A 20,487-nucleotide genomic window follows, 5' to 3' on the forward strand; every position below is an offset into this window, starting at 1 on the left:
GCTAAAATGTGTGCGCCATGGTGAAAAACGTGAAATTTGACCCAGGAGCTGTGCTCGACAGGGTCATCGCGTCAGCTGACCCGTCCGACAGCTGCTACCTGTACAAGCTAGCAGACTTCAGGAAGAGCGGTCAACTTGTGGATGCTTTCAACAATGGCGGATCTAAGGTAGATAGATATAAATGGATTGATTCAAGTGGTCTAAAGTACACTTTATTTACTTTTATGACAAACATATATTTTACTAATATGCTTTCACTCAAAGGCTACTGCAATTTTCAAAATTTAATTAAAGAAAAATCATCAATGAAAGTTTTTATTCACATAAACCTGTCATCGAATACTTTTTAAAATTGGTCTTGACATGACTTTCAAGCTCAAACTGGAAGAATAAGATAGAAAAAAGCTGAGACACAACTTTTTCCAGGAACAATTGCTTTGAGAAAAAGTTAAATTTTTATATAATTGGTTCAAATTTTGATATTGTAAACTTTAGGAGATGGCGTGGAGATCAGGAAAATAGCTTAAAACACCATTAAGATACTTATAAAGCTTCCCAGAAAAGTACAATCTAGGTGAACTAGTAATTTATGAGATATTAAACTTGAGCAAAAAACCTTACTAATTTTTACATAAGGATACGGGCATGGTGAGCAAGCTAGCACCTCTGATGTACTGGAATAGAGAGGGAGAACTCATCAGATATTTGAATTATGTAGGCATTGGAGGATATGGTGAGCAAGCTGGGACCTCTAATGTACTGGAATAGAAAGGGAGAACTCATCAGATATTTGAATTATGTAGGCTTTGGAGGATATGGTGAGCAGACTGGAACCTCTGATGTACTGGAATAGAGAGGGTGAACTCATCATATATTTGTATTATGTAGGCTTTGGAGGATATGGTGAGCAAGCTGGGACCTCTGATGTACTGGAATAGAGAGGGTGAACTCATCATATATTTGTATTATGTAGGCTTTGGAGGATATGGTGAGCAAGCTGGAACCTCTGATGTACTGGAATAGAGAGGGTGAACTCATCATATATTTGTATTATGTAGGCATTGGAGGATATGGTGAGCAAGCTGGGACCTCTAATGTACTGGAATAGAAAGGGAGAACTCATCAGATATTTGAATTATGTAGGCTTTGGAGGATATGGTGAGCAAGCTGGAACCTCTGATGTACTGGAATAGAGAGGGTGAACTCATCATATATTTGTATTATGTAGGCTTTGGAGGATATGGTGAGCAAGCTGGAACCTCTGATGTACTGGAATAGAGAGGGTGAACTCATCATATATTTGTATTATGTAGGCTTTGGAGGATATGGTGAGCAAGCTAGGACCTCTGATGTACTGGAATGGGAAGGGAGAACTCATCAAATATTTGTATTATGTAGGCTTTGGAGGACATGGTAGGCAAGCTGGGACCTCTGATGTACTGGAATAGAGAGGGAGAATTCATCAGATATTTATATTATGTAGGCTTCGGAGGATATGGTGAGCAAGCTGGGACCTCTGATGTACTGAAATGGGAAGGGAGAACTCTTCAGATATTTGTATTCTGTAGGCTTTGGAGGACATGGTGAACAAGCTGGGACCTCTGATGTACTGGAATGGGAAGGGAAAACTCATCAGATATTTGTATTATGTAGGCCTTGGAGGATATGGTGAGCAAGCTAGGACCTCTGATGTACTGGAATAGAGAGGGAGAACTCTTCAGATATTTTTATTATGTAGGCCTTGGAGTACATGGTGAGCAAGCTAGGACCTCTGATGTACTGGAATGGGAAGGGAGAACTCATCAGATATTTGTATTATGTAGGCTTTGGAGGATATGTCCAGCAAACTAGGACCTCCAATGTACTGGAATAGAGAGGGGGAACTCATCAGATATTTGTATTATGTAGGCTTTGGAGGATATGGTGAGCAAGATAGGACCTCTGATGTACTGGAATAGAGAGGGAGAACTCATCAGATATTTGTATTATGTAGGCTTTAGAGGATATGGTGAGCAAGATAGGACCTCTGATGTACTGGAATAGAGAGGGAGAACTCTTCAGATATTTATATTATGTAGGCCTTGGAGGACATGGTGATCTAGCTGGGACCTCTGATGTACTGGAATAGAGAGGGTGAACTCATCATATATTTGTATTATGTAGGCTTTGGAGGATATGGTGAGCAAGCTAGGACCTCTGATGTACTGGAATGGGAAGGGAGAACTCATCATATATTTGTATTATGTAGGCTTTGGAGGACATGGTAGGCAAGTTGGGACCTCTGATGTACTGGAATAGAGAGGGAGAACTCATCAGATATTTATATTATGTAGGCTTCGGAGGATATGGTGAGCAAGCTGGGACCTCTGATGTACTGGAATGGGAAGGGAGAACTCATCAGATATTTGTATTCTGTAGGCTTTGGAGGACATGGTGAGCAAGCTGGGACCTCTGATGTACTGGAATGGGAAGGGAAAACTCATCAGATATTTGTATTATGTAGGCCTTGGAGGATATGGTGAGCAAGCTAGGACCTCTGATGTACTGGAATAGAGAGGGAGAACTCTTCAGATATTTTTATTATGTAGGCCTTGGAGGACATGGTGAGCAAGCTAGGACCTCTGATGTACTGGAATGGGAAGGGAGAACTCATCAGATATTTGTATTATGTAGGCTTTGGAGGATATGTCGAGCAAACTAGGACCTCCAATGTACTGGAATAGAGAGGGAGAACTCATCAGATATTTGTATTATGTAGGCTTTGGAGGATATGGTGAGCAAGATAGGACCTCTGATGTACTGGAATAGAGAGGGAGAACTCTTCAGATATTTGTATTATGTAGGCTTTGGAGGATATGGTGAGCAAGCTGGGACCTCTGATGTACTGGAATAGAGAGGGAGAACTCATCAGATATTTATATTATGTAGGCTTTGGAGGAGATGGTGAGCAAGCTGGGACCTCTGATGTACTGGAATGGGAAGGGAGAACTCATCAGATATTTGTATTATGTAGGCTTTGGAGGAGATGGTGAGCAAGCTGGGACCTCTGATGTACTGGAATGGGAAGGGAGAACTCATCAGATATTTGTATTATGTAGGCTTTGGAGGAGATGGTGAGCAAGCTGGGACCTCTGATGTACTGGAATGGGAAGGGAGAACTCATCACTAGAACAGAATACATGAGATGGAAGTACAGGAATAACCAGGTACACAGATAGTTTTACTAAAATTTATTTAAATGACGCTTATTTACATTTCTGTGGACAATCTATGAGCCTTGAAGTAAAATAAATATATTTAGATGGAAGTTAATTAATAAATAGAATCTTAACCTAAAAAAACAGCTAACTATCTCTCATATCGATGTAAATATCCTTTATAGACAGTTTTCTGTGGATATAAAAATGAAAAATTATAAGATTATGACCAGTTTTTTCAGTCCCTATGTGCCGAATGCCTGGGCTAATAAAGCAGTATTGATTTTATGGTGTTCATTTTAATATTTTTGTAAAATTGTCTGATGCTGAACATGATTTTCAGTATAGCTAAGTTCCAGTTATAATTCAGTGGATATTAATCAGCTTCGAAGCCATACTTGAAGACTTTATCATTCAGGAAGAGAAGATCAGTATTGACGAGTCTGGGATGACCCAGTTTGATCCTCTGCACACCTGGGAGGATCATAAAGCTGTGTGGAAGATGCAGGTCAGTTTAGTTTATGAATTATCCACTAGGTGGCTCTGATCTTCTGCACACCTTGGAAGATAATATAGCAGTTTGGAAGAAGCAGGTTAGTTTAGTTTAGAAATTATTATTATTATATAAAATAATTCTGGTGTAGCGTAAAACAAAAAAAAATCACTTATAATTATGTGCTTAATAAACAAATTCTGCCTTTGGTTAGCTTAACAATCTTAGGTGCAATATTCAGATTGGACAAAGTAATATTCTAAAAAATAAATATTAATATATATTAAAGGGAGAATAATATTCTGTTCTTTAAGTGTCCTATCCCTGCTTTCATGATTATAATTCACTTAATAACTCAACTTTTTAATTCTTATTTTGATAAAACACTTATTACACAATTACATGGTTTAAATATGGTTATAATGTTAAAAGAAGTTGTATCAACTTTTTTTTTATAGCTAGCCGGTTCTTTTAGTAAGTAGTAGATGTAAAATTTTTCATAGAATTCAAATATGCAATCGGTTTTTTTGTAGACCTCTTATTTTTTAAGTAATTTAAGTTTTTTAAAAAAATAATTAAGTCGGTTTTAAGGTACTAAAACGCAACAAAATAAAAGAAGAAAATGGTCAGTAAGAACAAAAATAGTAAGATCTTTAATTTGACACCTTACTTTTAAAATTCTGTTGAGTAATTATTGAAAAAATCTATTTTTTTAACCTCGGTATAATAAAAACTTTAGACCTAAATATTTTCTCAAACAGACATAAAAAACATGGGTTCATATATACCATTAGAATCAGAAAAATATTACGAATCCATTGTAAGCAAAATTGAAAAAAATTAAAAAATTAAAAAATTACAGAAATGGCCAAATTATTTTTTTTGTTCAGACAACACTATTGTCTTTCCTTTTTTACCCCCTCTTTACCCCCTCTTTACCCCCTTCCCATTTTTATACTCAATTGAAGAATTAAGACGTTGCCTGTACAACATAATATGATATTTTCATATAATTCCTTTTATTGTAGTTTATATACTATATTGTAAACTTTTTTTTTCAATTTTGCTTACAATGGATTCGTAATATTTTTCTGATTCTAATGGTATATATGAACCCATATTTTTTTATTTGTGAAATAATAAAATTAAGTTCAAAGTTTTTATTCTCGTGGGTTTAAAAAAATCGATTTTTTCAATAATTACCTGACAGAATTGAAAAAGTAAGGTGTCAAATTAAAGATCTTACTATTTTTGTTCATAATGACCATTTTCTTTCTTTTTTTTGTTGCATTTTAGTACCTTAAAATCGACTTAATTTTTTTTTTTTTAAACTTAAATTACTTAAAAAATAAGAGGTCTACAAAAAAACCGATTGCATATCTGAATTCTATGAAAAATTTTACATCTACTACTTACTAAAAGAACCGGCTAGCTATAAAAAAAATAGTTGATACACCTTCTTTTCAAAAAAAAATCAGTTTTAACTGGGAGATCCTAATGACAAAAATATTATTTGGTCTTACAGGAATTACATTTTAAAAATATATATATTTTGTTCAGTATCGTGGAAGTCTTGGAGAATCTCTGTTGCATATTCTGATCATGGGTGACAGTCTGATCCACACAAAGATCGCCAGAACTCTCCTCAGACACTTTCCTAACTGTGCCATTGACACGATTGAGGTTAGTTTTCTTCTTGGTTTAACTTATCCTTTAAATCAAGTTTTTTTTCTTTCAATATGGAATTAATTGTATGTACATCAATTCATCGGCCAATGTCTTATCCCTTTAGATCCCTGGTTATTTTAGCTACCATTCATGATAGTTTAACAACTAATAATTAGCAAATCATAGGGAGAAGAGTACAATGGTTTGACTGCTCTGCATCTAGCTATTGCTTATGGTAATGATGAAGTGGCTGAAGTTCTTGTTGCCTGTGGTGCTGATGTTTCTGCCAGGTAAAACTAATGATGACTGACCGATAGAATGGGAATTTTCAGATGGTTTAAGGTTTTAACTTCACTCTTAAATCAAAATGTTTGATAGTCTTTTTGGCTACATTAATTTTTTAGGCCACCCAGTAAACAATAGATTCATTTCATATTTTTATATATTTCATGTGCACATTACTGCTTTAAAGAATATCTTTTAAATTTAAGGGCAATGGGCACCTTCTTCCATCCAACTGATCAGCAGTGGTCTATTCCTGCAAAAACAACAAATTATGAGGTAAGTATTATTTTTATCCTAAATCAAATATTTTGTAACAGATTTTAAGAATGATTTATATTCAATCATTATATAAGGAGTTTATGGCTATTTTTCGCAGCCTCCCTCATATTGTATTTAAAAAAAAAACTTTTGGTGATTTTTTTTAAATGATGAAAATCAAACAGAATAAGCAGTACAATATAGATAATCATCATTTAAGAAACTATGACTAATAAGCTTTCCAACGGTTTGCTATACAACATTTCTAATTTAGGGTCTGGCCTACCTTGGAGAATATCCTCTGTCTTGGGCCTCATGTTTGTGCAATGAAACAATCTATAATCTTCTCATTGAAAATGGTGCTGAACCAGATGCCCAGGTTAGTTGTGCACAAAGGTGTATGACATCCTTGTTACATGGTTGTCCTTGTTCACTAAACAAGGATGACAACATGCATAAGTAGTAAAGCTCTTGAATGTATAAATAAGAACAGCAAATGAAAGGAATAGGGGGCATAACAGACAGACCGACGTACATTGTAAGTAATAATGCTAGTTAGTCATGCAATTCTTTGCACAAAATTTCAGAAGTTTATCTTTGATAAAAGCTGAATAAATGTATTTTACAGCATTTCCAAAAGACTGACAATTAATATAAATTATAGAATAAACGTGCATTTGATAAGTAAAATTTTCATGAAAAAAATGTTTTATTTTTAGGACTCGTATGGAAACACAGTCCTTCACATGGTTGTCATCGTTGACCAGATTGGTATGTTCGGGTACGCCCTCAAGCACCCCATCAAGAAGGCCAACCACATGGTCAGGAACACCAGAGAGCTCACCTGCCTGACCCTGTCCTGTGAGCTGGGAAGAGATACAATTTTCCAGGTAGCTTGATGAGTACATATAGTAGCTACTCTATAACTAGGATATGTCTGTCGGTTGGTACTTATTATATGGTTAGTACACCAGAGAGCTCACCTGCCTGACCCTGTCCTGTGAGCTGGGAAGAGATACAATTTTCCAGGTAGCTTGATGAGTACATATAGTAGCTACTCTATAACTAGGATATGTCTGTTGGTTGGTACTTATTATATGGTTAGTACACCAGAGAGCTCACCTGCATGACCCTGTCCTTTGAGCTGGGTAGAGATACAATTTTCCAGGTAGCTAGTTGTGTACATATAGTAGCTACTCTATAACTAGGATATGTCTGTTGGTTGGTACTTATTATATGGTTAGTACACCAGAGAGCTCACCTGCATGACCCTGTCCTTTGAGCTGGGTAGAGATACAATTTTCCAGGTAGCTAGTTGTGTACATATAGTAGCTACTCTATAACTAGGATATGTCTATTGGTTGGTACTTATTATATGGTTAGTACACCAGAGAGCTCACCTGTCTGACCCTGTCCTGTGAGCTGGGTAGAGATACAATTTTCCAGGTAACTTGTTGGGTTCCTATAGTAGCTACTCTATAACTAGGATATGTCTGTCGGTTGGTACTTATTATATGGTTAGTACACCAGAGAGCTCACCTGCCTGACCCTGTCCTGTGATCAGGGTAGAGATACAATTTTCCAGGTACATTGTTGGGTTTCTATATTAGCTACTCTATAATTATGGTATGTCCTTAAGTAAACATTTGGTCACTGTATGATAAAAATTCTAAATTAATCCCATATATTCTATGTATGTATCTATCTAGGAAATGTTGGAGATGTCATGTATAGAATTTTGGAGATATTCCAACATTACTTGTTGCGGTTATCCTTTAGGTAATCATTTTTGTTAATGTGTAAAACCTGAAACAGATAAAAAGGGGTGTGAAATTGTTTTCAGTTTTCTGGAATTAGTGATCAAAATAAGCTTATTACTTTGCTTCTGATATGTTGGCTGGAATTTTTAAAGATTTTTAACTCCCTAAAATGTCCTTTTAAGTTAGCTATTTTGCTGGAGGTTTAAAATTTTGTTTATTGGTTCTACTTTTGGCAGTCTTTCAGCAGTAAAAGCGGTGCATGTACAGCAGGTTTCCATTAACTGACTGATTATATAGTTGAAATGAAAAAAAAGTGTACCAAAATGTGTGTACCTTCTCACCAATAATCTGGTTATTTTGTATACGTTAATACAATGTTTTCCTATTGGCACAATTAAGGGGTAAGGGTTCTAGACTTTTATATCTATTATATTATCTATTTTTTTTATTTTAGGAGCGCTGGACTCTATAAGCGCAGATGGCTCTACAAATTGGGGTTCTGCTATGATGCTTATTTTGAATGGTACAAAGGTAAACAAATTTTCGGTAAGGCTCTGAATCCGATTAGTATCTTGTGGATTAGAACCGGTTCTCAGAAAAACTGAAAAATCATGTCAATAAATTACGGACAATTTTCCACTAATATTAAAATAAAAAATTACAAGATTAAGACCAGTTTTGTTAGCCACGAGGGAAATATGATGCATTTTAACATGTTGGAGGGTGGTATTATTATAATATTTTACAGGAAGAACATTTGAACATGTTGGAGGGTGGTATTATTATAATATTTTACAGGAAGAACATTTGAACATGTTGGAGGGTGGTATTATTATAATATTTTACAGGAAGAACATTTGAACATGTTGGAGGGTGGTATTATTATAATATTTTACAGGAAGAACATTTGAACATGTTGGAGGGTGGTATTATTATAATATTTTACAGGAAGAACATTTGAACATGTTGGAGGGTGGTATTATTATAATATTTTACAGGAAGAACATTTGAACATGTTGGAGGGTGGTATTATTGCTAAACTGCTGAATGAAAAATGGAGCACATATGCAAAGGTAGGTTAAAGAAATGACCCTATAAAGTCATAATTTTTTTTTGTTTGAGGCTTAAGATCTCAATAAGTATTGAACTGTTAGGGTTCTTTATTTGAGTCAAGGTTCACATAAGTTCTGTGATGGTTTTAGGGTTTCTTATTTTTGGAATATAAGTCATGGGACGGTTTCAAGCTATTTTTCTGCCCCTGGATGCTAGGGGCGTAGCTGCTAGTTTGTTACAAAGAAGTTATATGTCTGTTTGAATTTAAGATCGTAATACCTGCTTGATCAATCAATTTGTCCAATTGACAATATGAAATAAAAAAAGCAAGATATCAAATCTATAATCTTATCTAAAAGGTTGTCCATATTTAAATAGTAATAGTAATATTTTGACTCCCAAACATTAATAAATTTTTATTATTTAGATTTTCTTCATGAAAAGACTGTTTATGTTGATTCTGCATTTGATAACAATGTCTTGTGCTGTATATCTCAGGTATTGATACCTAGATATCTTACTATCTATCTGTGTTAGAAATATATTTGATAACCATGTCCTGTGCTGTCTATCTCAGGTATGGATACCTAGATATCTTACTATCTATCTATGTTAGAAATATATTTGATAACCATGTCCTGTGCTGTCTATCTCAGGTATGGATACCTAGATATCTTACTATCTATCTATGTTAGAAATATATTTGATAACCATGTCCTGTGCTGTCTATCTCAGGTATGAATACCTAGATATCTTACTATCTATCTGTGTTAGAAATATCTTTGATAACCATGTCCTGTGCTATCTATCTCAGGTATGGATTCCTAGATATCTTACTATCTATCTATGTTAGAAATATATTTGATAACCATGTCCTGTGCTGTCTATCTCAGGTATGGATTCCTAGATATCTTACTATCTATCTATCTATGTTAGAAATATCTTTGATAACCATGTCTTGTGCTGTCTATCTCAGGTATGGATTCCTAGATATCTTACTATCTAGTATCTATCTATGTTAGAAATATATTTAATAACCATGTCCTGTGCTGTCTATCTCAGGTATGGATTCCTAGATATCTTACTATCTATCTATCTATGTTAGAAATATATTTAATAACCATGTCCTGTGCTGTCTATCTCAGGTATGGATTCCTAGATATCTTACTATCTATCTATCTATGTTAGAAATATATTTAATAACCATGTCCTGTGCTGTCTATCTCAGGTATGGATTCCTAGATATCTTACTATCTAGTATCTATCTATGTTAGAAATATATTTAATAACCATGTCCTGTGCTGTCTATCTCAGGTATGGATTCCTAGATAACCTACTATCTATCTATGTTAGAAATATAATTGATAACCATGTCCTGTGCTGTCTATCTCGGGTATGGATACCTAGATATCTTACTATCTATCTATGTTAGAAATATATTTTATAACCATGTCCTTTGCTGACTATCTCAGGTATAGATACCTAGATATCGTACTATCTATCTATGTTAGAAATATATTTGATAACAATCGTTGTATATTATTTGATTCTTGCACCAGATTTTTATTTTCTCTGATAAATTGATGCTCGCAGCTGGCAAAAATAACCATATTCAACCCCTTTACCCAACCCCCATCTTGAATGAACGAACTGACCAATAAAAAAGGTCGATGTTAGCAAGCTAAATTGACGAAAAATTTCCCCTGTCAATATATCCATGTATATCCTAACTATCCTAATGTACCTAGCTATCTATCTAAATAGGAAATAATTAAGGTATGTGTTACTTATTTTTTTACTTGTTTAGACCAACTATAGATGAGAGTCTAGTAAAAGGACTCAAAGAAGGAACTGGAGATCTAGATGGAACTATAATAACAAGGTTTGCAGGATTGCATATTAATTTTAAAACTGTGTCATAATAAAGACATTAAAAAGTGTATCTCATTTTGCATTATCAGGCTCAAACTAATTTTAGCCTACCTTAAAGGTTTAGCCCAAAGACCCTTGATTACATGTCCTTTGGCTGGAAGTTTAAAAAGTGTTTAACAAATTAAAAACATACTAACAGCTGTGCCTCTAGCATCAAGGAGATGTGTATTCAAAGGGTTATATCTAAAAATCATACTGGATGTCATGTAAAGCGTCACTAAAAAATGAAATCAATCAGTTCAGTAGTTATAGAAATCTTAAGATTCAAGCAAACAAAAAACTACTTCTTTTTATCATATGATAATTTTTGTAAAAATTTAGATACTGTTTTGAGGGTTTGACACTCTTAGGCTGTGTAATGTTCATGATATTTCAACTTGGAGGAGAAATTAAGGTATTTTTTTTCTATTAATAAATAACAGGGGAGGGGGAGGGGTTGGGTTCTGTACTCAACAAGGAACTTTAAGGGAAATTACATCACTTTCTTTCTTTCAATATTTATAATCTAACAAAGGCAGTAATCTTACTTGTTATTAAACTGATTGTTAGGTATAATAATCTTACATCTAACAAAAAGAAACTTTCCCACAAATAACAAATTAAAATTCACCCCTCCCTACCTGATCTCCTTATTTCCAATTTCTTAAAAAAAAAGGTGGAAGGGTTTCGTGCTTATTTAGGCATTTGGAGGGAAAACACCAAAACTTATTTTAGAATGCTGGCATTCAATGTTTCTGGCGTAACTTAAAATCTGCCCCTCCGAAATTTGGTTATGTTGTGGCCACACTTCTCTTGTTGGGTTGTATTCCTTGCAGGTAACTATCCATCTATTAGTATATATAATCTAGCTATCTAGTCTCTATCTCTCCTAATAACTTTTCTGTCACATTTGTCATGTAGTATTTATCTTCAACATTCTTTTCTCTATTTGTTATGTTTTGACAATAACTCCTTGAAGAATTTGACAATTACAATATTTGGAACTATATGTCAATTTGAAAATCTAGAAAAATCTAAATTATTAAGCAAATAAAAAAATAATACTCATTGTACTAATTCCTAGACATTTAAAAACTAAACTGTAAACACTTATTATTTAAAAATCAATTATCCATTTAGAATCCTACAATTGGGAGAAAATGAGGAACAATGCAGGTATTGTTAATAATCCATAATCATTCTACTACATACATAGAGAAAATAAGAGTTTCTTTTAGGTTCAAATAAAATCTTTTTACATTGAATTAGATTAGTATTTGTTGAAATGAATTTATGTCAAACTTTAAGCTTGAACCATTCATATTGTACTTTTTGATTTATAAATAAACTGAAAAAATGAAATGAAGTTGCTGAAATCCGGACTCAATTAATGGACTTAATTGTCCATGTTGCCAAATAACCTAAATTATACTTAAAGGATAGTTGAAGAAGCTTTACTGATCTTTGGAGTACCATTTTCATGGTTCTACCTTATGTTTTTCTGTGGAGCCATTAAATTGACAGGTTTAATTTTTTTTTACTACCCCAATATTTGTTAATCTGAAATATAATTGAAGGATTGTAGAGGAGGCATTTCTGATCATTGGTGTGCCATTATGTTGGCTCTATCAATTGTTTTTCTTTGGGGCCATCAAACTGACAGGTTTTATCAAAGTATAGGTTCATGTTACTGTAGTAGACACTTTGGATCACATTATTTTGTTGAAGAAAACCTGATTTTATCATACGGCCATTGACATGGTTTGAAATCAGTTTCACAGAGCTAATGATAAATACATTCATTAGAAACTATTATTCATTTGATGTTATATTTGTATAAACTAAGGACGCTAGTAAAGGCTGTAATTTTATCCTCATTGACATCATTAACATGTTGAAGGGATTTATCACTTACTTTATTTAATGCACCTTTTCTTAGATGTACAGGAAGATTCATGACAGATCAATTTACAGATTTATGGATGTGAATTTACCCATAGCTAACATGTGCTATCTTTAAATTGACTAAAAGATAATTGATATTGTTTTTATATTTCAGTGTATGTAGTTTAGATTCTGCTTTTAGTGTTGATTTTCATATCATCTTACAATTGCATCTTCTGATTTGTTGCATAGTTACCATTTACTAGAGTTTGTCATGTGTCATTTTAATGTATGTCCTTAATTCTTTTTTTTCATGTACACCAAAAAATACTTCTGACAAAAGATTGTATACCAACCTTTTATTCCGCCTGTAGAGTATACCAAATCAAAAATAAGTATATATAACTTCCTTGCTGTGCTTCTTATGGACAGTATTGGCCTATATTTGATAATAAATGGCCTATATTATGCCTTTACAGACAATTTTACTGATATTTATACAGTTATTTTATATTAAACAATAAAATATTTCATGTACAGACTAAATTATTTTGATATTTGTGCATGTCTTTTTTGAAATAATCAGAATTAAACATTGCAAAATCATTTAATTCATTTTGTTTAGGTCCTTTTGTTACTATGATTATCAAGATGATCACTGGTGATATGTTCACCTTCTCCATCATCTACTCTATCATGTTGCTTGGTAAGTATGTCTTCAGGATTGTTGATCTTATCATCTACTCTATAATTTTGCTGGGTATTGGTAGGTATGAATTGAAGATGACCTATTGTGACTTGTTCATCTTTTTCTTTATCTACTCTGATATGTATATCCTTGAGGCTGTTGTGAATTTTATCACATGCAGATATGGTTGAATTAACTATTAATTTTGTCAAAGGGACGAGTTCAGCATCCCTAACATTTACAACATCTACTATAATATCATGCTTTAAGTTATCATTTTCAAAAAATAAACTGAAAAAATATATACATATTATTTCAGGATTCAGTCAGGCATTCTTCTTTATTCTGAAAACCAATGAAGATGCAGATTTGTATCAATCCTACCACAAAACTTGGATAGGTGAGCTGATAATTATCTCACACTTTATCAATTTGTTACTAAATAGAAAGTTTCAGATACAATTCTTCCTTATTAAAGATTTCAAAATTTTGGGGTTCATTATGCAATAAAGTTATAGTTTTATGCTATTATTCAAACTAGTAAGAGTGTTTTATCAGTTGCTTAAGATTTCAATAACTGCTGCATGGATTTAATTTTACATACTACGGAAGTTTTCATAGAAACTTGGATTGTTTTAGGTTATTATTTTGCCCTTTTCAGCTGACATCTACATATATTTTGCTATTTTGACTCTTCTTATTTTTTGTTATGGGGATTTTATTGACCTAAATTCTCCAAATCTAAAATGCCATTTTTACAGGTATGTTTCATATGACCCTTGGTATCTATGAATATGATGCCTTTGATGATTCGCCATACCCGAATATGGCCAGAGTTGTGTTCGTGCTGTTCCAGATTCTGATTCCCATCCTGTTGTTGAACATGTTGATCGCTATGATGGGCAACACCTACGGTATTGTTATTGAGTCAGCCGAGAAGGAGTTTCTCAAGGTTTGGGCAAAGGTAGATATTTTGTTTGTTTGCCCACTACGGGATAATTTTGATATTGCAAGTAACTTTGATGGTTTAGCTCAAAGTGCCAAGTAGAGCACAGATCCCCCCCCCTCCTCCTTGTTTAGAAATAAATTAAGAATGAATGGGGGGGGTAAGTTAGTCTTTCGTTTGTTTGTTTAAAACTTTTGGTGCGGTTTGGTTAGGTTATATTTGGATACAGGTTTGCCCTGCAGGATTAGAGCAACCCAAGTATAACCCTGCAGATTTCGGGCATCTGCAGGTGTGCCTAAAGAAAAAAGTACCCCATTCCCACTTTTCTTCAAGTCCATTCTTTCTCTTTCATTCTTTGATTTTAGATAAACTAAAAAAATCATATAAATTACTTATTTTCTGAGAATGCAGGAATTTGGACTGAATTTTTTTTTAATACTTTAAAATGAAGTTTTATAAATACGTTCTCTAATATGTTGTCTTACAAACGTTTTTTACTTTTTTACTCAAACTTTAATTGAGTGGTTAGAACTAGCAGTGTTCAAACTTACCAACCATTAATTAATTTTATTTTGTTTTAGGTTATTATGTCACTAGAAAGATCAGTAACAAAGGAACAAGCAAAAGAATACCTGGAGGCTTATTCTATTAGATTAGGTTAGTTTATTCTTTTACTAGCGGCTACGCCTCTGGAGGTCTCTAGGGACACAGGAGAATGGTGGACAGTTTATCCCCCCCATTTCCAATTTTAGTTGCAAAAAGAAAAAGAAAAAATATATATTGGAGGGCAATTCTCTCGCGAGGGTACCTTGTTACCCTCCCCAAAAATGGTTACAAACCTTCCTAAGATCTATGACAAACGGTTCAGCGGTTTGCAAGATATTTTAGTACAGACAGACACATAGACAGTCATTGTTATTTTTTTATATCCTTATACTAAAGTAACAGGATGTTTGTGTGTCTGTGTGTTTGTATGTTTGTTTGTACCGAAGGATCTCGCTAACTGCTGAACCGATCGGGTTCTCCCTAACAGGGTAGCTTTTCATAGTCCCGGGAAGGTTTATAACTATTTTCTTGGGGGGTGGGACACTCCCCCCCCTCAAAAAAATGAAAAATTCCCCCCCCCCCGTTTAAAATCTAAAATAAGAAATTGGGTTATCAAATTCGACTCTTCCCTCCTCAAGTGCCCCTAGAGGCCTCTAGGGGGCGTATCCGCTAGTAAGGATATACAGTACTAAGTTTTTATGGTTTATTTTTCTATCCATCAATATCTCGCTTACCACTGAAATGATTAACCTCTTCATTTCAGATCCCTGGATGGTTTTAAGCTAATTTATTTAAGTTTAAAGTTAAGATATTAGTGCATCAATTCTATACATCATGGTGTAGAAGAGTTTAAGTTTGAGAATAAATTGTAGATAAGCTTTCCTACTGTAAACATCTTAACAAGGATATGTTCAGGACCAAATGAGCGAGGCGTTATGGTAATTAAAGCCAAGGACAAGACAAGAGCTGCCCAAAGGAAGGGAGCTCTGAAAAATTGGAAGAAAACTGGCAAAACAATCATCAGATATCTCAGGTTAATATTGAGATTCAGCGGTTAGCCAAATCTTTTACTTCAACACAGACAAAAAGACATCTTGCTTTTATATAAGGATAAAATATATACAAAAGTGCTAGGGTTGGAAAGGATCTAAAGCTTTTTTATTCGCCCGTCCTTTAGTGACATAAGATATGTTTTCGGCTGCTATTTAAGGTACAAGTGATTGCGCCCTTAGCATCTAGGGGATCTGCATTTGGATTAGGAAGGGGCAGAAAAAGTCTAAAACCATACCGTAAAACATGGAATGTTTCCCTAAAATTAATGACATATTCTGTTCAGTAGTTATCGATGTCCCAAGCTACAAACAAAAATACCTTACTAGTACTACTTTATATGATAGGATATTAAAACATATACAATACACATGCGAAAGGTACCATGATTTTTTTCATAATATATTCCTTATTTATGAACATTTTGAAAATTTACTCTTTAAATAACTTTCTCCGTCAATCAACTATGTTTTTGTGATTCACTATTTATGTATATTATCATCTTTGTTTAATTATAGGAAACGTGGTATAAGCGGAGACGATTTACGTCGTGAATTCTGGGTTCATGAGGAGGCAACCACCCCAAAGAAAAAGAAGAAGACTGGTAATAAATATAGTAGATATAGACCACTAATCAATAATTTAGACCAATTAGAACACAGTTTAGAAACAATCTGGTCATATTATTGGTTAGAACGCAAACACATAGTTCAAATAATGGATAAAGTTATAATAAAATATGAAGAACAGTTTATAATCATAAAATTAATTGAATTATGTCTCAAGATAGAGACAAAGACCAAATTGTGTAAAAAATGACCCATGTGACGGCATACAAATTAGGGATTATCATTCTCTTTTTTAGAGGTTTTCTTTCCCACTTCTCCTCTCATTTCCCTCATTTTTATGACGTAACGTGAATATTTTTGACAAAAAATTCTTCGTCTTATGCAGTTTGGTCTTCGTCCACATTCTTTGTCCTATCCTTAAGTTCAAGATTCCTGCTTAAAAAATAAAACCTAATCAATCCAGTCTTGAAAAATATCTTTTATTTCAGGAAGAGGTTATAATATCAATATAAATCCTGACCAGATGACCGCTGTTCCTAAGCCACCGCCCCCACTCCCCGGACAGTCTACAAATGGTGGCCTGCCCTCCATAAATGGGGTAAATTAAGTTTATTCTAGTGTAGCAACTCTATAACCAATATTATGTCTGTCTGTTAATAATGGTGGCCAACATTTTAAATATTATTCTTTAGAATTTTATACTTTTTAAAACGCTTTCTACATTCAGAGCCAGTCCGTTACTCCGTAATGCATAGCTTTGATCATGATGTTTAACTAATTTAACAATATTTTCTTTATTCTATCACTATCCCATTCTTGATACTTTTAAAGTAATGATTACAAGAACTATCAGGAATAATGTTATGATTGAGCCATTTCTAGCTTTCTGATAAAAGGGCAAACTTGTGTTTCAAAATAAATTCAAGCTAGTATAATTTTGAGAATTTTTAAATTTTACTACTCTTTGATCTAATGTTTGACGTGAATATTTAGGCTAATGGAGATGGTTTTGGTAATGAAATGATGTCTTTGGATAATGCTAGAACTCCGGGGTGAGATTATCTATCTACCTTTCTTTGGTTTATCAAGGTTATAGAGGGACAAGACAATGGACGATAAATTGATGTACATCCCCAATGACGATAAACAAAATTACCTATTATGTTGATTACAATTATTTCTTGAAACGTTTGGACACTCAACTAAATTAACCAACTAATAAGAAATCAATAAAAGTCCCCAAAGTAAGTTGTTAAGCTAACCAAAAGAAAAAAGTTACTAAACAATTTTGGGGATTAATGTAATCAACAGCCCATTGTCCCCTCCCTTTCTGGGTTTATCTATTTATACTTTCATCCATCTTGACGAAAATCCTCATGATGATAAACAAAATACCCTTTCTCTAGATTAAAAATGGTGGTTAAAATGTATAGACACACTTATATTATCAGAACCAACCAATTAAGATTTAATTCTGTTATAAAGTTTTTAAGACAACGAATTTATAACATGTTCATAAAAGATTGGGTACACTAAACATTTACAATTTCTCATCCATTGTCTGATCCATTAAGATCACTAAAGAATTGAGAGAGGCAGGGGTTAAATGACCCTATATCTCCGGGACCCTGTGCCGACTTTCAATTGGGTCTTTGAATATTATTCAATGACAATATTATCGTGAATATTAACACAGTCACGTAGATACAAAAGAGCAGACGAAAAAGGTCCCCAACCCCGTGGCAAAATAGTTGTTTGGATTATACATTAAGATATATAAGTTGGAAGGAATTTTAATGTTTGGGGGAGATTTGAAATCTGCATCAAATTTTAAGGATTTTTTTTATTAAATTCGTTTTTTGTATAATTCTTCTAAAAGCGGAAATACAATTTAAGTTAATAAATTTTGACCAATAGGATAGATGGATTGAAAGCTACCTGAGCTCTAATTGGTTGGATGATGTACGATACTCAAGCTCCTCTAATCAGAGCGCAGATAGTTTTCAATCTCCCTCTAACATTAAAATTCCTTCCAACTTATATATCTTATTATTCATCTATACTTGTATACATGTATGTCAATTTAGATTTCATATTTCAGTGGTGGAATAAAAAAGTCGAGACTTCAAAAGAGAGAGGAATTGTTTAAAAAGAAAAGGGCTAAATCAGCTCTTAAAAATAAGGTTAGTACATCAATCTTTCATTATACCATGGTTATAAAACTTTGGGTAATAGAGTAATTTACACGACTAATGTCTCCTCTTTTCTAGCTATTTAAAACAATGATGACAACATCCATAAAAGCGAAGCACTGAAACGGTAGGACAAACGGACATTAACACTTGTATAGTGTCATATCTGAATAATTAGAATAAGAGTCGAAGCAAAATTGTAAGTAAATTTGTTGAAAAACTTCTTGATACAGAATAATGTTTATGGACATACTTACATTTTTAAGACTTTATTATAGAGTTGCTTCGCTTATAATATTGTACTTTGATGTTCCAGGAATCTGTATACCAAAAATCACATCAATCGGATTATTAGATCACATAAAAATTTGTTCTTTAAAAAAGTAAAAAATATCATCACATTTAAATAGATGTACGGACATTCTGGTAATGATTATAGCGTTGCTACGTTTTCTAAATCGTACCTACTACAGGAATCACTATTCAAAGTTTGAAATCGATAGGACAATTCTAACATTCCTTAATTAATGAAAAAAGCTATCCGTTAAGGACGGACGGACCGACCCTAATTATAGAAAAGCTTCATTTTTAAAAATGTAAAATCTGATGGTGGAATTCAGTACAATTTTCTTTTATCTATGTATTCTCTATCTTATACTAGAGTTGGCTCGATATAATTATCTCCCTATTGGCTAGTTTTCTATATGCATATCTATTTCTCAATAAATATATTTTCCTCACCCGGCATTACTATCTAAAAGAAAGTAAATATTTAATAATTTAAATGATTTTAAAAAGATTTTTTAAATTATATTTTTTTCTTTACATTACCATCACCAAAGGGTTAATGATGATGATTACAATTTTAGTTTAATATTTGAACACACAAAATGTCGCCACAATCGAATTCTTTTAAAACAGAGTTTTCTTAAATTTATTATATTATAAATTTAAATTTTCTTTTTTATGATTAGAAATTAAATACATCAATATAAGGTAAATAGCAACATGAAATGAAAAAAATGAATTTATTTTTAATAAAGTAAAATAATGGGTCTTATCGTTCTGGGCAATGAGAGTTTATTATGGATTATTGGAGCACTATGAGTTTTAATCATATATTCCTTGGAAAACTTGAGCTCGTTTATAGACATTTATTTCCTATATAGATCTGACATGGATCTTGAAGCAATTAAGCAGGCCGTTTTGTACATGTTAAAAATTGGAAGATTTCATTAAATAAAAGTTATCGCAAATATACTTAGTAAATAACTTTGATTTAATATTTCAAACAAAAAAAAATACAAATTAAAAAATAGCGGACCTTAAGAAATATTCAAAAAATCATATCTATGCATCCAAAGAAAACTTAAAAATTTCAGAATTTGCCGCTAAAATGAACCAATCACATGTCTTCTTCTAAAAATACTAGCGTATTATTGGATATCTTTTATCAAACAAGATATGTGATTGGTCCAATTTAGCGGCAAATAAAAAACAGGGATTAACTCAAACAAAAAGTTTTTAATGATGCTATGTTAGAATTTAATTTAGGAGTAGCTTACTAAGAACATTACAAATATGTTATGCTTTATGATTTTATACAACATCTTTTTGTCAAATACTAATTAAAAAAAATATAAAGTGTTTTATATTTATTACAAATAAAAACTGTACACTTTTTTATATTATCTAAAAGTAAGTATTAGCATGTTCTATGCATAAATTGGAAGTCTTTCTGCAAAGTAGTAAGTTTTACGCAGTAATTTGATGTCTTTGCTGATATTCCAATGGCCCATTACAAATTCTGGACAGGGTCTTTGCCATTTGGTCAAAGTTATATGTAGTTGTATTGTTGCTTCCTCTATGCTTTTACAATGGATATATTATTACTTGGATGTTGCACCAGATTTTCATGAACTTTATTAAAGTTATACTTACAAAGTTACAGTTGGCTATAATAATTATCCTCCATCCACAATTTTTA

At 33.0% G+C, this 20,487-nt stretch overlaps 1 protein-coding gene across 1 annotated transcript; it reads left to right on the forward strand.

Moving 5' to 3' along the window:
* On the forward strand, positions 1-20,060 carry iav (transient receptor potential cation channel subfamily V iav). Its single transcript, XM_080165497.1, has 27 exons — positions 1-167; positions 3,099-3,206; positions 3,616-3,705; positions 5,251-5,373; positions 5,545-5,648; positions 5,850-5,919; positions 6,176-6,280; positions 6,621-6,791; positions 7,611-7,680; positions 8,116-8,192; positions 8,660-8,734; positions 9,142-9,212; positions 10,522-10,596; positions 10,968-11,040; positions 11,361-11,461; positions 11,766-11,801; positions 12,064-12,149; positions 13,135-13,215; positions 13,517-13,597; positions 13,959-14,161; positions 14,725-14,800; positions 15,605-15,722; positions 16,258-16,343; positions 16,797-16,906; positions 17,302-17,360; positions 18,410-18,491; positions 20,055-20,060. The coding sequence occupies exons 1-27, from the start codon at positions 18-20 to the stop codon at positions 20,058-20,060; spliced, it is 2,487 nt and encodes an 828-aa protein (XP_080021623.1). The 5' UTR covers positions 1-17.
* The last annotated feature ends 427 nt before the right edge of the window (positions 20,061-20,487 follow it).

Source organism: Acartia tonsa, chromosome 6 (genome assembly GCF_053477335.1).
Source record: "Acartia tonsa isolate MP-2025a chromosome 6, ASM5347733v1, whole genome shotgun sequence".
In the NCBI taxonomy this organism is placed as follows: Eukaryota; Metazoa; Arthropoda; class Copepoda; order Calanoida; family Acartiidae; genus Acartia; species Acartia tonsa.

Excerpts from the sequence above, each read along its gene's own strand:
- iav (XM_080165497.1), top strand. The coding sequence starts at position 18 with ATGGTGAAAAACGTGAAATTTGACCCAGGAGCTGTGCTCGACAGGGTC. Across the intron at positions 8,735-9,141 it reads AATGGAGCACATATGCAAAG|ATTTTCTTCATGAAAAGACT; the intron begins GTAGGTTAAAGA and ends TTTATTATTTAG. Across the intron at positions 13,598-13,958 it reads CTACCACAAAACTTGGATAG|GTATGTTTCATATGACCCTT; the intron begins GTGAGCTGATAA and ends CCATTTTTACAG.